The sequence below is a fragment of the Nannospalax galili genome, unplaced genomic scaffold (assembly GCF_000622305.1).
Source record: "Nannospalax galili isolate Female #2095 unplaced genomic scaffold, S.galili_v1.0 scaffold999, whole genome shotgun sequence".
NCBI classification, from domain to species: Eukaryota; Metazoa; Chordata; class Mammalia; order Rodentia; family Spalacidae; genus Nannospalax; species Nannospalax galili.
Genome location: NW_008344824.1, coordinates 1373273 through 1386295, shown reverse-complemented (window position 1 = coordinate 1386295; position 13023 = coordinate 1373273). Strand labels below are relative to the sequence as shown.

The 13023-nt window shown below is 39.9% G+C and overlaps 1 protein-coding gene across 1 annotated transcript; it reads right to left on the bottom strand.

The window, feature by feature from the left end:
- Nucleotides 1-512: 512 nt before the first annotated feature.
- LOC103740529 (transmembrane and coiled-coil domain-containing protein 5B-like) lies at nucleotides 513-10633 on the bottom strand. Its single transcript, XM_008841173.1, has 9 exons — nucleotides 10599-10633; nucleotides 10214-10331; nucleotides 9849-9914; nucleotides 7937-7993; nucleotides 7574-7633; nucleotides 7013-7077; nucleotides 2044-2119; nucleotides 1741-1784; nucleotides 513-711 (listed from the first exon to the last, which is right to left on the bottom strand). The coding sequence occupies exons 1-9, from the start codon at nucleotides 10631-10633 to the stop codon at nucleotides 513-515; spliced, it is 720 nt and encodes a 239-aa protein (XP_008839395.1).
- Between the last annotated feature and the right edge of the window lie 2390 nt (nucleotides 10634-13023).

Here is a 13023-nt window from a genome sequence, read left to right as displayed (position 1 = left end):
GCTGTCACCATTGCTCTGAGTTCATATGAGTAACTGACTAGCTGTCTGGAAAACTCTATTTCCTTGTGATCATCCACCACCTCCAGTTCTTACAATCTTTCCACCACACCCCTCTTCTGCAATGGTCCCTAGGCTTTTGAGGCAGAAATATAGTGCCATATTCAGGGACAAGCACTCTGTAGCCTCTTGTTCTCTGCACATTAACCAGTTGTCGGTTTCAGTGTTAATCATCATTTGCTGAGTAACGAAGCTTCTCTGGTGAAAGTTGAGAGATGCATTAATCTCACTCAGGATGATTGTTTCTAGTTCTATTCATTTACCTGTGGACTCTGGTCAAATGTATTATTTGAAAGAGAGACACTATAGGGGAGAATTAAATATAAAGATCAGATGTCACATAGAAACTCTGACTCAAAGGCTTCCAGTTCCTTTCTGGCCCACATCACGAATATGGGATCATAGCCATGGCTATGGCTATGGGTGCAGTGTGAGGCCTGGCAGGTCACCCCAAGCTAGTGTGGTAGAACATCATCCATCTCTAGAGTGAGGAAGGGAAATACTATGTCTGTTAGCCACTTCAAGTTGCTCCTGCTCATCAGCATGGGCAGGGTGTCCACCAGAAGGTGTGGGTTTATGTACTGCGAGTGGAAGAACATGTAACCCAGTAGCCAAATGAAGATCATGATCAGGGAGAAAGGATACTGGAAGTGCCTGCAAAGAGATATTCATCATTAATACATTGGAACAGCTGAGTCTCAAGTAGTGGGGTATGAACTTAAGAATGGCTGCCAAATTGCTTTCTTTAGGAAAAACTGGCAGGGAGAGTAGAGCTTGGGGAGAAGGCATATGCCAGGAAAAAACAGAAAAGTGATTTAGTGATCAGGCTTTGAAGACCACCCTCTGACATTTAAGTCTATTAACAGAATAGATGACATTATAGGAAAGTTGCATTTACAATAAAAAATGACTTTTTGGGTACTGTATATGGGGCAGGCCTCTTGGGGGTTAACAGAAAAAGTTCCAAGACTGCCACATTGTGAGTCTCATGATCAGTGGCCCTCTTCATGTCTTCCACAAGTGATTCTTCAATTAAGATTTAACCATTTCATATTAACATCTATGCACAGTGATGAAGACTGGTTTGTTCTAAGCATCAAGTGTCAAAAAATGGCAAATCAAATAATAAAGTAGCTAATTTCTTGTATGTATCCAATAAAATTCTACCCTGGCAATTGGTCTTTGAGTTGTCAAAAATTTCAACTTTTCATGAAAGTACCACAGAAAGTACTTCATGGTCAATCTCATTATTTCAAAAATTGAAAAAAGAAAAAAGAAAAAAAAAACAGAGAAATCAAGTGATTTTTTTGCCCTAAAAGTTTTTCTCAGCCTACAGTAAAAGAACAAAGAAAGTTAACGCACCCTGCACTCTCTTTCCAAGAGTATAGCAGAGGTGCAGCATGCAGGAAATGGAAAATAGAAAGGGAACATATGAAGCAAAATGTAACCTACAGCCTCCATCCTGAGCGCCCCAGAAGTAGCCACTAATTCCTTAAGGTGTTTAGAACCAGGTAACTGATGATACAACTGTGTAAAGAAAGGGAGGGTTTGGAGCACTCTGAGGTGGCCCAACATGCCTGTTTGACAGATGTGCTTACACTCATTCCTTTGGCACATATCAGGTTATCTGCATGAGAACATGGCATGGACTAACTGGGATAAGAGCATGATTCTGTCACTTACCTGAACCAAAACATCCTTTTTTGTTTCTTAATGATTTTCTTCTCCTGTGGAAAACAACATAAAAGTTATGTGTGATCAAATGCTCACGGAAAGGTGGTTTGGGAGGATGCCTAAGCAGAGAGCTTGTCCTCAGGCCACCCAGGTTTGTATCATGGCTCTGCTTTTTACTAGATGCCATGATGTGGTGCTAGGCAACTGAATCTCACTTCCTAACTCTAGGGTTATTACAAAGAAGAGGGAGAGAGACACCCTGGGAAAGAGGAGGGCTGGAGAAAAACTCAAGTGTGGACAGGAGAGACTTACCATGTTACTTTGAATGGTGTCCACCAAAGTTGTTCCGGGTTTTACTACTTGGGAAGAGTTATTCTGGGCTTTGGATCTGGATCAAAAAGATCAGAGCCAAGAATCATGCAACACAATCCAAGGGCTGATATAAGGTACCTTTCTAAGTCCTGTAACATCTGTGATTTGAAATTCATAATTCAACATACAAAGATCTTGGCAAATATGATTGGTTCTTTTTTCAGTTATTAATTTTTAAACAGCATACGAATGAGTTTCATTATGGCCTTTTCATGCATATGCATTCTTATACATTGCTTTAATTCATTCCCTGCCCCCAATTGTCCTCCTCATATGTGGTCTTGCCTCTCCTCCAGTTGGTTTCCTTCTTCCAGGCAAAAGTGATTCACTGCCAACTTGTTTTTTTATATCCTAATTTTACAGCATTTTCGGTAAAGTTTTCTGGACATCACTCTGTCCTATTCTGCTTCAAGATGATTGGTCAATTTAATGTTTAACTTAATGGGTACCGAATTCAAATAAAATATTTAAGCACTGAAAAAAAAATGTCCTCTACTTCTGCTTCTATATCACATGTATTTCATTCTTAAGAGAATGGCAATGTCCAGAAACTTTGCCTAAACCTCTGACTAACTCTCAAACTGTGACTGCTCATGGCAGTCCATCAGCATCCCTGCTGGGGTTTTAAGACCTGATATGGCATGTGTACTGCCACCAGAGACAGACTGTATGGGTGGACTTAACATTAGATTACATCACGTAGAGACTTTGAAATCCTTCAATCTGGCTCTCTACTTTCCAGCTATCCTAAATTCTGTCCTCTGCTTCTTAGAACAAAAAGACTGCAGGTTTTCTCTCAATGTTTTAACAGCTCCATACACACAACAGGTTTGAGCTGACCTCAGGCTAGAAGGTATAAAAATTGGGGAAATAACTTCCTGCCATTCTCTTCTCTCAATTGTCAACCGATATCATCTGCCTGCTTTTAATCACTCTCCAATGCCTTCTGGTCACTTTAGCTCATTTGTATATTTAGAACTATTTTCCGTTACAGAATTGAGTCTAGTAAAAGTTTATCCAGCATTTCATAGGAATTTCCTTTTATGATCATCAATAAAGAGGTAAAGAGAAAAGTGACACAGGCTCTGGGTTCTTGCCACAATGAAGTAGCTTGTGTCAGACGAGCCCATTTCCAAAAGTAACTATAAAACTTGACAAAGCACACAACTGTTTGAATGTACTGGAGACAGCAGTCAGAAGTCCAAGTGATCCAAGCTTCCAAGTGAAGCGAAGTAGACTGAGATGATTCCCCCTTCACACCAGGCTTCCCCTCAAGGACTGTGCCAACTTGTGGTACAAGGGGATAGAGTCCAAGCAGAAAGTAGCAGCATCAACTGGCTGAGGGGACAGAATCTGGAGTTTAAGACTGTCAAAGCAACTACGGCTTGCGGGGAAAGATTCAAAGGAGGAGGTTACAACAGAGAAGTGAGTTCAAAATCTATATGGAATTCTCTCTCAATGTGAGAATCTTAGCTATGTCCAGGATTTCCAAACTCCAGAAGGCAGAAAGATCCTAGAGTGGAGCAAAGATTGGAGTAGTAATGCAGTGTTAAGGAGAAAAAGGCTGAGTTTAAGGCCCATCTCTTGAGAAGAGTATTGGTACATTTGCAAGGGAAAAACACTATGCTTTCAATAGATACCACAAAAGTATTTAACATAGTATCTGCTACGATAAAAAAAACACCCAGGAAACTCAAAAATGGAACAAAATATCTTAAATTGGTACAACGTCTGCAGGAGAGCCACACACTATATATTTATTGGTAGCATCAAGAATTTAACCTTAAGTTCAGTAAAGTTATATCCCTCTAGCCTATATTATAAAGTCAGAGACACTGCATTAAAATGAGAAAAAAATCAATATAAAGTATGAAGATTGAAAAGGAAAAAAAATCTCTCATTGTTCATATATAAGAATCTAAAAGAACCTATGGATTAATAGAATAAGTGATGTTAACAATACTCATGGATACGATATGGTAAGTAGATGTCAATGTATTTCTATATAATAGCAATAACCAATGATAAAATCAAATTAACAAATATAACATTTACAATGGCAACAAAAATATCAGTATGATTAAAAATGCATAAAAACACTATATAGGAAATGATAATACACTGTTAGACAAGTCAAAGAAGATCTAAACAAATGGATGGATAAGGTTCAGTTTATGGTTTGAATAACTGCTGATTAGACATTAATTATCCTCCAAATTTTATTTACAGATTCCAGATAATTAAAATAAAAGTTTCAGCAAGGTTTCCTTGGTATAAGTTTAAAATTTGATTTTAAAATATGTATTGAAATTCAAGGGCCCCAAAATAGCCAAGATGTTCTTGAATAAGAACAAAACACTTGTAGAATGTATATTACCATGTCTCAAGACTACAAAGCTGGAATAAATAAAACACCAATATTGTTCAAAGGGCAGAGACAGATAATTGTACAGAATTAAGTATGTCAAACAAGACTCACATGTACAAGTTCACTTGATTTATAGAAACAAGGCACCAATGGAAATGCATGGTCTCTTAAAACGTGTGTAGGGCTGGTGGGATACAGGAAGAATAAATTTCAGGTGAATATAAACACAAATATAAAAGATAACAGAATACACAAAAATATGGGGATATCATAGAAGTATTGTTCTATGACCCAAGGAAAGCAATATGCAAATAAAAACAAGTTGATAAATTTGACGGCTTTGATTTCTTTCAAATGACCAATTATTGTCCATTGAAAATGTCATTAGGGGGTCTAGGGAAATGACTCAGTGGGTAAAGTACTTGCCTGTACAAGTATGAGGACCTGAGTTCAGATCCCCAGTATGTGCATTAAAAAGCCACATTTGGTAATGCACTGGGGGCAGTGACAAGCGGATATTGGGGATTTGCTAGCCAGCCAGTCTAGCTGAAACAGTGAGACCCAGGTTCGGTGAGAGACTCTCTTAAAAACCTTAAGAGAAAAAACAGAGGGAGACATCCTGATGTCAGTCTCTGGCCTCCACACATTGTACCTGCATGGGGAAGTACACCTGTACACACATGTACACACACATAAAAGTAGAAACAAACACACACACACACACACACACACACACACACACACACACACATAGTGCCATTAAAAATTTTAAAAGAGCACTGGAAATAGGTTCAGTGATAGAGTACTTGCCTAGCATTTGTGAGGCCCTGGGTTCAGTTCCTAGTACCACAGAGAGAAAAAAATAAAGACCAAAAAAGGGAAGTCATAGGATAGAGTGAAATAGATGTACTTAACAAAGAACTTTAAGAAACTCTTATACATAGGTAATGAAAAGACTTGGAGTGGTGGCGCATGCCTTTAATCCCACTAGGCAGGCAGAGGCAGATGTAGCTCTCTGAGATTAAAGTCAGCCTGGTCTACATAGTGAGTTCCAAGCCAGCTGGGGCTACAAGGAGAACTTGCCTCAAAAACACTTAAAAAATAGTAATAAAAAGACTGACAATTCCCAAATGGAGTAAAAAGGTATCCTGTGTAAGAGCATATTCAAATTTCCAGTAAGCATTTTGAAAGCTGTATATCTTTGATAATCATTAATGAGCTGCATTGTTAAAATCAAAATTATATATCATGATGTTTCTTCAGGTGACTAAAATTAAATTGTAAATACCAAATGAAAATGAGGAAATAGTGTGACCAGAATTACTTAAATCATATTGATTGATTGATTGATTGATTGATTGACTGAATGATTTGTGTGCATGTGTGCATGCCATGAAATGCATGTTGAGGTCAGAGGACAACCTGCAGGAGTCGGTTCTCTTCTTCCACCGTGTGGGTCCCTGGAATCAAATTCAGGTCATTGGGCATGGCAGCAAGCTGCTTTTACCCACTGGATCATCTTACCAACCCAGAATTCTTGTATAGTTCTTGTGGCATGGGATATTGGTACAGTCACTGTGGAAAACGTTTCATGTAGTAAACCAAAGATATGTGTAGCCAATGGTGCTGCAAAAATGAGAGTATGTATCTATCAAAAGGCATGCACAAGAATTTTTGTAGCAGCTTTAAAACCCGACTTGAAATAGTCAAAGTGCTCATCAATGATACTTATACAGTGGAATATAGGCCACAGAAAGCACAAGGCACGTGCTGCAGTATAGATGATCCTCAGAGAAAGCCAGACACAAAGGAGATGATAGACTGAATTTATAAATGCTTGAGAACAGATTTTTTAAATTACCAAAGACTAGGGTTACCTTTGTAAGGAGTGCTGACAGGGTTAGGGAGTCCAAGGAGACTCCTGGGACTCAAAGTATTCTCTATGTGGGTCTGAGTGGTATGAACATGCATACACATAGAAAAAGTTCACAGCCATATATTTAAATATGTGCATGCTATGCATATTATGTAAAGCATGACACAATTAGGAAGCAGAAAAAAACAAAGTGTGGTAAATCCTGAGGAATTCAAGCCTACATGGACATGACAGAACATCTGATCAGTCTAGTGGGTCAACAGTGTCCTAGCAAAGAGGGAGTCACACACAGTTGACAGCCATTTCTGTGTCTGGCCTGTGGGCCTTCTTCCTCTCTGAATATAGGTTTAGTCATTTTGGGGAAACTGTACTCAACTCAGGATGTATGAAAGAACATTATTAAAGAGGCATTTCAAAAAAGACAAAAATAAATAAATAAATAAATAAATAAAGGCATTTCAAGGACCAGTTACTGGGGCAGGCAAGAGACAAGTCTGAATGATTCTGAGTTTTCAGTCTGGAGCATGAGAGAAGGCAGCCAGGGATGAACCACTGGAGGTCATTTACACAGTAATACTGACAGTCCCAAGAAGTATTCTTCCCTACAGGGACTACCCAGGATGGTCACTGTAGTCCATCAGGGAGGTCATTTTTTTCAAACTTACATTTCTTTTTCAAATAGTAACACTTCTTTCTCCTTTTCCATCTTCCTAAGAATTTCTTGGTATTTCTTCCCATGGTCACGGGGAGTGGGGTGGGGGAGGAAAAATATCATAAGCAAGAAATTTTGTATTTTAATTTCAAAGTCTTTGATAGGAATAGTCTGCTAAGACTAATTTTTAATATTCTGAATGCTTCACACAAGAGGGTGGTTGCACAAAATAGGGAGGCGCTTGGCAGGATAGATAATACATGAACAAAAATTCTCCCTCTGGAAACTGCTTGCATTCAAATCACAGGTTTTACCTGTACTAGCTGAGTTCCCCGGAGCTCCTTGAAGCTTCAGTGTCCTCATAACAGAATCAGCCCCATTGACTCACTAGACAAATGGATTGAGAAAACACTATACCATAAGGGCCCAGCACAGTGTGTGGAGCAGTCATATGCTTTGTGGTTTCTGTGTTGAATAAAAGGCATTTTCCCTAAGGCAAGTGCTACCCTAATGAGAAATCAACCAACTTGGAGAGGTTATATCTCTACTCTGACTTTCCTCAGTCACATTATACCTTTATGTAGTGGGCTTGGTCTTCACAGAGTTCATACACAAATTGGTAGTCACTATTTATCTAGAAAGAAAATGAACAAACTTCATGAGTTCAATCAGAACCAAGTCTTGGATGCTTCTCTGGGAACCTGTCTAGCACACTGGACATTTGGCCAGTTACCTAGCAACTTCTTAGTTAAAGGGAAACAACCACCTCACAAAGAGGTGACCTCATCATTCAGGCATAGGACCTAATTTTGAGCAAAGGGAAATGTTCTTGTTCCCCTCTCACATGCCTGAAAAATTCCTTTCTGAAATCTCTTGGGTTTCCCTCCTGTTCATATTCTGGGTAGAACCTTAGTAGAAAAAAAGCCCACTGCTCTACCTTGGCCAATCCCTTCTCTTGCTGCATACAGGACTCTGTTGTCTTTTGTAGTTTCACCTAGAGATGACCGTAACACCAGAAAGTTAACAACATTCTTTGGTGCAAGGCAAATCCCGGTCAGCAGGAATTAGGACCCAAATAGCTACTATGTGTTGAATAGCAATAGTAATCAAGGGAGGATATATGATCATTACTCTCATTTTAAAGATGGGGAAACAAAGGCAGAGAGGAGTTGTGCACATAACTTGGACAAGTCTCAGAGTGGCAGAGCTGACATTTAAGCCTTAGAAGACTGACTCTAGTGAACCCAGTCACCCTCCTTTCTCCTGTTGACCAAAACTCACCAGTCCTTTTCCTCACCTTATTTACTAGTACATGACATACTCTCTGAATCACACAAGGGAAAAAGGAGACATTTCACTCTTTTTCAGAGAAAAGCATAGAACAATGGGATTCTTGATGGTGGGGCTCAGCTAAATACCCTATTTGCACCCTAATTCCACAAAGAGCTCCCCAGTGGAGTTTTTGCTCCAGATTTGGAGTCCATTTCACTTGCTCATTCAACAAATATTTATTGACCATCTTCTATGTGCTAGTCTGTTCTAGACACCGGAGTGCAAACCACAAAGTTTCACAAATTAATGCTCAAAATTGGTTTGCCTTCTAGTAGAGGAAAAATATAATAAAATTCAAAAATAAATCTTATTCTGTCCATGAGCCATAGTGTGGAGAATCTAAGATCACTGAGATAGCCTTATGTAGTTGTAGAAATCAGTATTTTCTTTCTTGAATATCTATTTGTGTGTTCTCTTTAGAAATAAATTCTTGGAAAGACTCTAGTGAGCATTCAGAATGTGTTTTATCAACTGATGAGGCTCTGGAACAATTCCCTCCACCTGGTGGCACTGAGTGAAGGCATGTTTGCTTCTTATGTGAATGGTAATGTTAGGACGCCCCATGGAATTAAGCAGAGGTAACAAGGACATTGGATCGCCTCTGAGGCACAAATGGACATATATAACATCACACCTAGGAACATGTGTAAAAAGTTTCTCCCACTGGCACATCTCTCATAAAATCTCTTGTTTACTCTACTCACCTCAGTTCAGCCAAAATCTGCTCTAGGGCTTCTTGGTCAGGGCCAGTGTTCTTAAATTCTCTTGAAATCTGAAACACCATGCCAGTAACTGTGAACTTAGCAAGGCAAACACACTGAAGATAGGATAAGGGTAGACTTAAGGTCTTAGCCTGCAGAACAATGGTAGTTACTAAATTCGGGTACTGAATTGCATTATTGAATGGAAATGTGGTTCTTTGTTCCTGTGGAAGCTGCCTAACCTGATGCCTTTTCTTAAGTTGTATTTGTATTTTTATTTTTAGCTCTGTGTGTGTGTGTGTGTGTGTGTGTGTGTGTGTGTGTGTGTGTAGCTATGAGGAGGGAGAATAGGCAGAGTTGTAGAGGAAGGAGTGGGGAATCTCTGCTCACGTTGCAGATTTTCAGCCCTCTCACTACAATCTGTCATGACCAGAGGACAAATGCTGCCCTTAAAGTCTATGTGAAGACTCTGAAGGTAATGGGGATGATGGAGCACAAAGATTATGCTGGTTGCCCTTCTTTGTTTTTCTTACTAGAGAGTTTAGGAAGACCACAGCTCTATTAGGATTCTTTAGATATTAGTCGTAGCTCAAGGATGGACCTTGAATGTGTAAAAAATTTCTTCTTTTGTGTGTATGTAGTATATAATGTATATCATATAATGTGATTACCTATAATTTATAAAGATGTGCTATCTGTCTGTATGTATTTTATTTGTACTGAATATGCCCAGGACTCATCTCTTACATCCCCTGCCCACACAGCCAGTCTTTCTCATCTAAAGGTCAGTTCTAGGGAATGGGAGAACCTTATGACCTGGGCCTCCCTTATCTTCTCCTGAAGTTCCATCACATTCTTGCTTAGGATCTTCTTCTTTTTCTCCTGTAGGAAGAATGAAACAAAGGAGACAAATGTCTCTGCTCTTCACCTTTTCCCTCACCACAGAAATATGTGGGGATGAGTATGTCACTTAGGAAAAGTATACCCTGGTCCCACACAAGGCATGTGGGACAGAGCCCAGGCTCAGCCCTGGTGCTTCAGTCCAGAATACTCTCCTAAATAGCTGTAATTTCTGCAATTGCAGAGGCATCGAGTATGTGAAGATCCACCCCTCCCCGGGGAAAGAACAGAAGTTGCTTATAGAAGGCATCCTGGAGGGCCCTTTTCAGAAAGCTGTTCACCAACTTTGCTGTCTCTAGCTCCAGATTCCTCAGAGCCTCCTCCTTCTCAGTTACGACCTCACTGAAGTCATCCCTCTCTGGTACTCTTCCTACTGACAGGGCATTCTCTCTTTCAAGGCTGAAAAACATAAAGTCTGTCAGAAGTTTGGGTTGCATGGACAATGGGCGGGGCTGGCCTTTTCCCTAAACCAGGCCATTGTGCTAGGTGACAGGAAAACCGTATCATGACAATCTGATGAGTTACAAGAAAATGAAACTAAAGTTTCTTCTTTAAGAAGCCTTCTTAGGCTTGAGATCACATCCTGCACAACTGTGGTCCTTCTTCCTGGATTGCTGGAGATTTCTAGTGCATTCTCTCGAACTCTTAATTATTCTGATTACTTACCCACCATCCAATGGGTTCTGACCCACGTCTTCCATTGTTGGCTTCCTAGATGTGTATACAAACATTTGTTATGGAAGTGAAAGCCCTGCCTTCCATCCCTGTGAGTGCCAGGGAAGGAGCTGGCCAAATTTACACTGTCTCCACTGCAGAGTGGAGAAGAACACTCTTCAAACACGCTTCTGCATATTCTCATTTTACAGAACCAATCTCAACATTTTATACAAACTAAAGTTTACTAAACTAGATCATACTTAATTAAAAAAACTCAGACTCAATCACACTGGAGTATATAAATCTTAAAACGTCTGCTTTTTGATGCTCTTTACATCCTTGCCTGTACTTACCCTGGTAGGTAAACTGTTAAGGAAAAATATGATAGACTGAGGTACGTCTATTGACAAATACAAAAGACATTTATTTCTAAGTCAAATCCTCAAAGAAACTAGAAGGAAGAAAATAGAAGACTCAGGAGATATCACCAAATTGGCTCCCTGATTTCTATTATTACCCCCTACTTCCAAACAAGCTCTGGATAGTAAAGGTTGAGTTAATCCTGAAAGAACAGCATAAGCAACATGATACCACTACTGGGAAAAAGACAGACTGCTCAAAGAACACAGAAGATGGTATTCCACAATCACTGTGTCAGTACTGAAGCTCACAACCAAATTAGTCTAAGAAAGGCAGAATGCCAAGCCTCCTTTCTCCTTCCACACTCCACCTTCTGTTCTTTTTCTTTGAGTTTTGAAGCTATTCATTTGAATCCCTTCTACAATTTCTTCTCTCACCCCCTTTTCTTTAATTACGTTCCCTACATTTTCCTTTTCTTCTGCCCTCTTTACCCACAAAGAATCCTGAGCCATAATACACCTCTTGAGCACAACTTTTTTTTCCTCAACTGAGATTTCTTCTGTTCCAAACAGAGATTTCCTCTCCAGCTGAATGCCAGAACTGTCATACAAGGGGTTGCCTCGTTGACTGAGTCCCACATGTAACTGGACTGGTTACCCCTGGCTGGGTGGGGCAACATGTCATAGTAGGTAAAGGCAGGTGAGATGGTGACAGCATCTTGCCATCCCAGTAGGAAAGTGGGACCAGAGTTCAGTACTTCAGGACAGTTCAGATGTCTTCTGAAACAGTAATACATCTTAGAGAACAAACTTTTGAGTACAGCCAAAACCTCTTCAGAGGCAGAATTTGCTTTATGCAACACATTTCATGCCCTAAATCTCTAGTCCCTAGCAGCAGTAATAATCTCTCTCATTTTCTCCCCACGATTTCTGTGTAATATGTTCAGAAACTGCTGCTGCCAAACACAAAATGTGCATCTCCATTGGCTTATGCAAGAACTCTCAGGAAAGTCAGAGAGTAGGCCAGAAGAATCTGAGAAGTCTGACTCCCATTCTCATAACATAGGACTTCTGAAGCTATAAAACAAACTTCATTTTCTCTGAATGGATCCTCCGTGTCATTGGGAAGGAAGGTTGAGATACTTTGAAGGTGGCAGGAAAGTGTGAAGATGAAACAGGAGAGCGTTTCCTGTACCCAACTGTACTGCCCACTCCTTTAGAATTCCCTCTTTGCTTTTCGTGGCTTTGAATTATTGGAAGAGTAGGTGGGATTTTACATACCAGTGTTACTTCACTAAGTGTTCTTGGATTGGTCTCTGTGTTGACTAAGCAAATAAGGCAGGATACAGAGAAGTATCAATAGAGATATGTGCTTGGTGTGCTCTTGTAAACAAACTCCCACTTGCATTCTTTTAATAACCGTAATGAAATACATCAAGTCACACACACACAAGACATTAAAGTACAAGGAGATCTAATGGAAGAGGAGGGGATTAACAGGAGTGGGGGAGGGTAAGGTGTGGGGATGAATATGATCATGCACATGTATGAAAGTGTTATAATGAAACCCATTTTTATATATAATTAATACATGCTAATAAAAACATTAGAAAAAATACATGCTTGGACTCCAAGCCTGTCTGTTTCTATACCTATTCATGTACTCTATGATCTAAATCAACCCTTCAAGAGATAAATTGTACTATCCAGCACCAGGAAAGGTCTTCTGTAGCACCATGAGCAGGACTGGGCTTCCCAAACAGTAGTGTCTGTGGAATCTTCTCTGTCCCCCACTCAACTCCAATGCTGTTGCTCGTGCACTCTCTTACATACCACACAACCAGTCCCAGGAGAATTAACCACTTGACTTTGTTCTCATCCTTTGCTATTCTAGGTTGTTTCTCATCTGGTTTCCATCCCACAGTTAGGCCACAGGCTCCCTGAGTGTGTTTTAATCAGTCGTTTTGATATCCTTTTCTAGCTGAGCTCGAGGGACACTGTTCACACAGAATTCAGTGTAGCAGTACACTGAGATAGGGAAAGCACCTGATTTTCATTCCAACTGGGGTTATGCA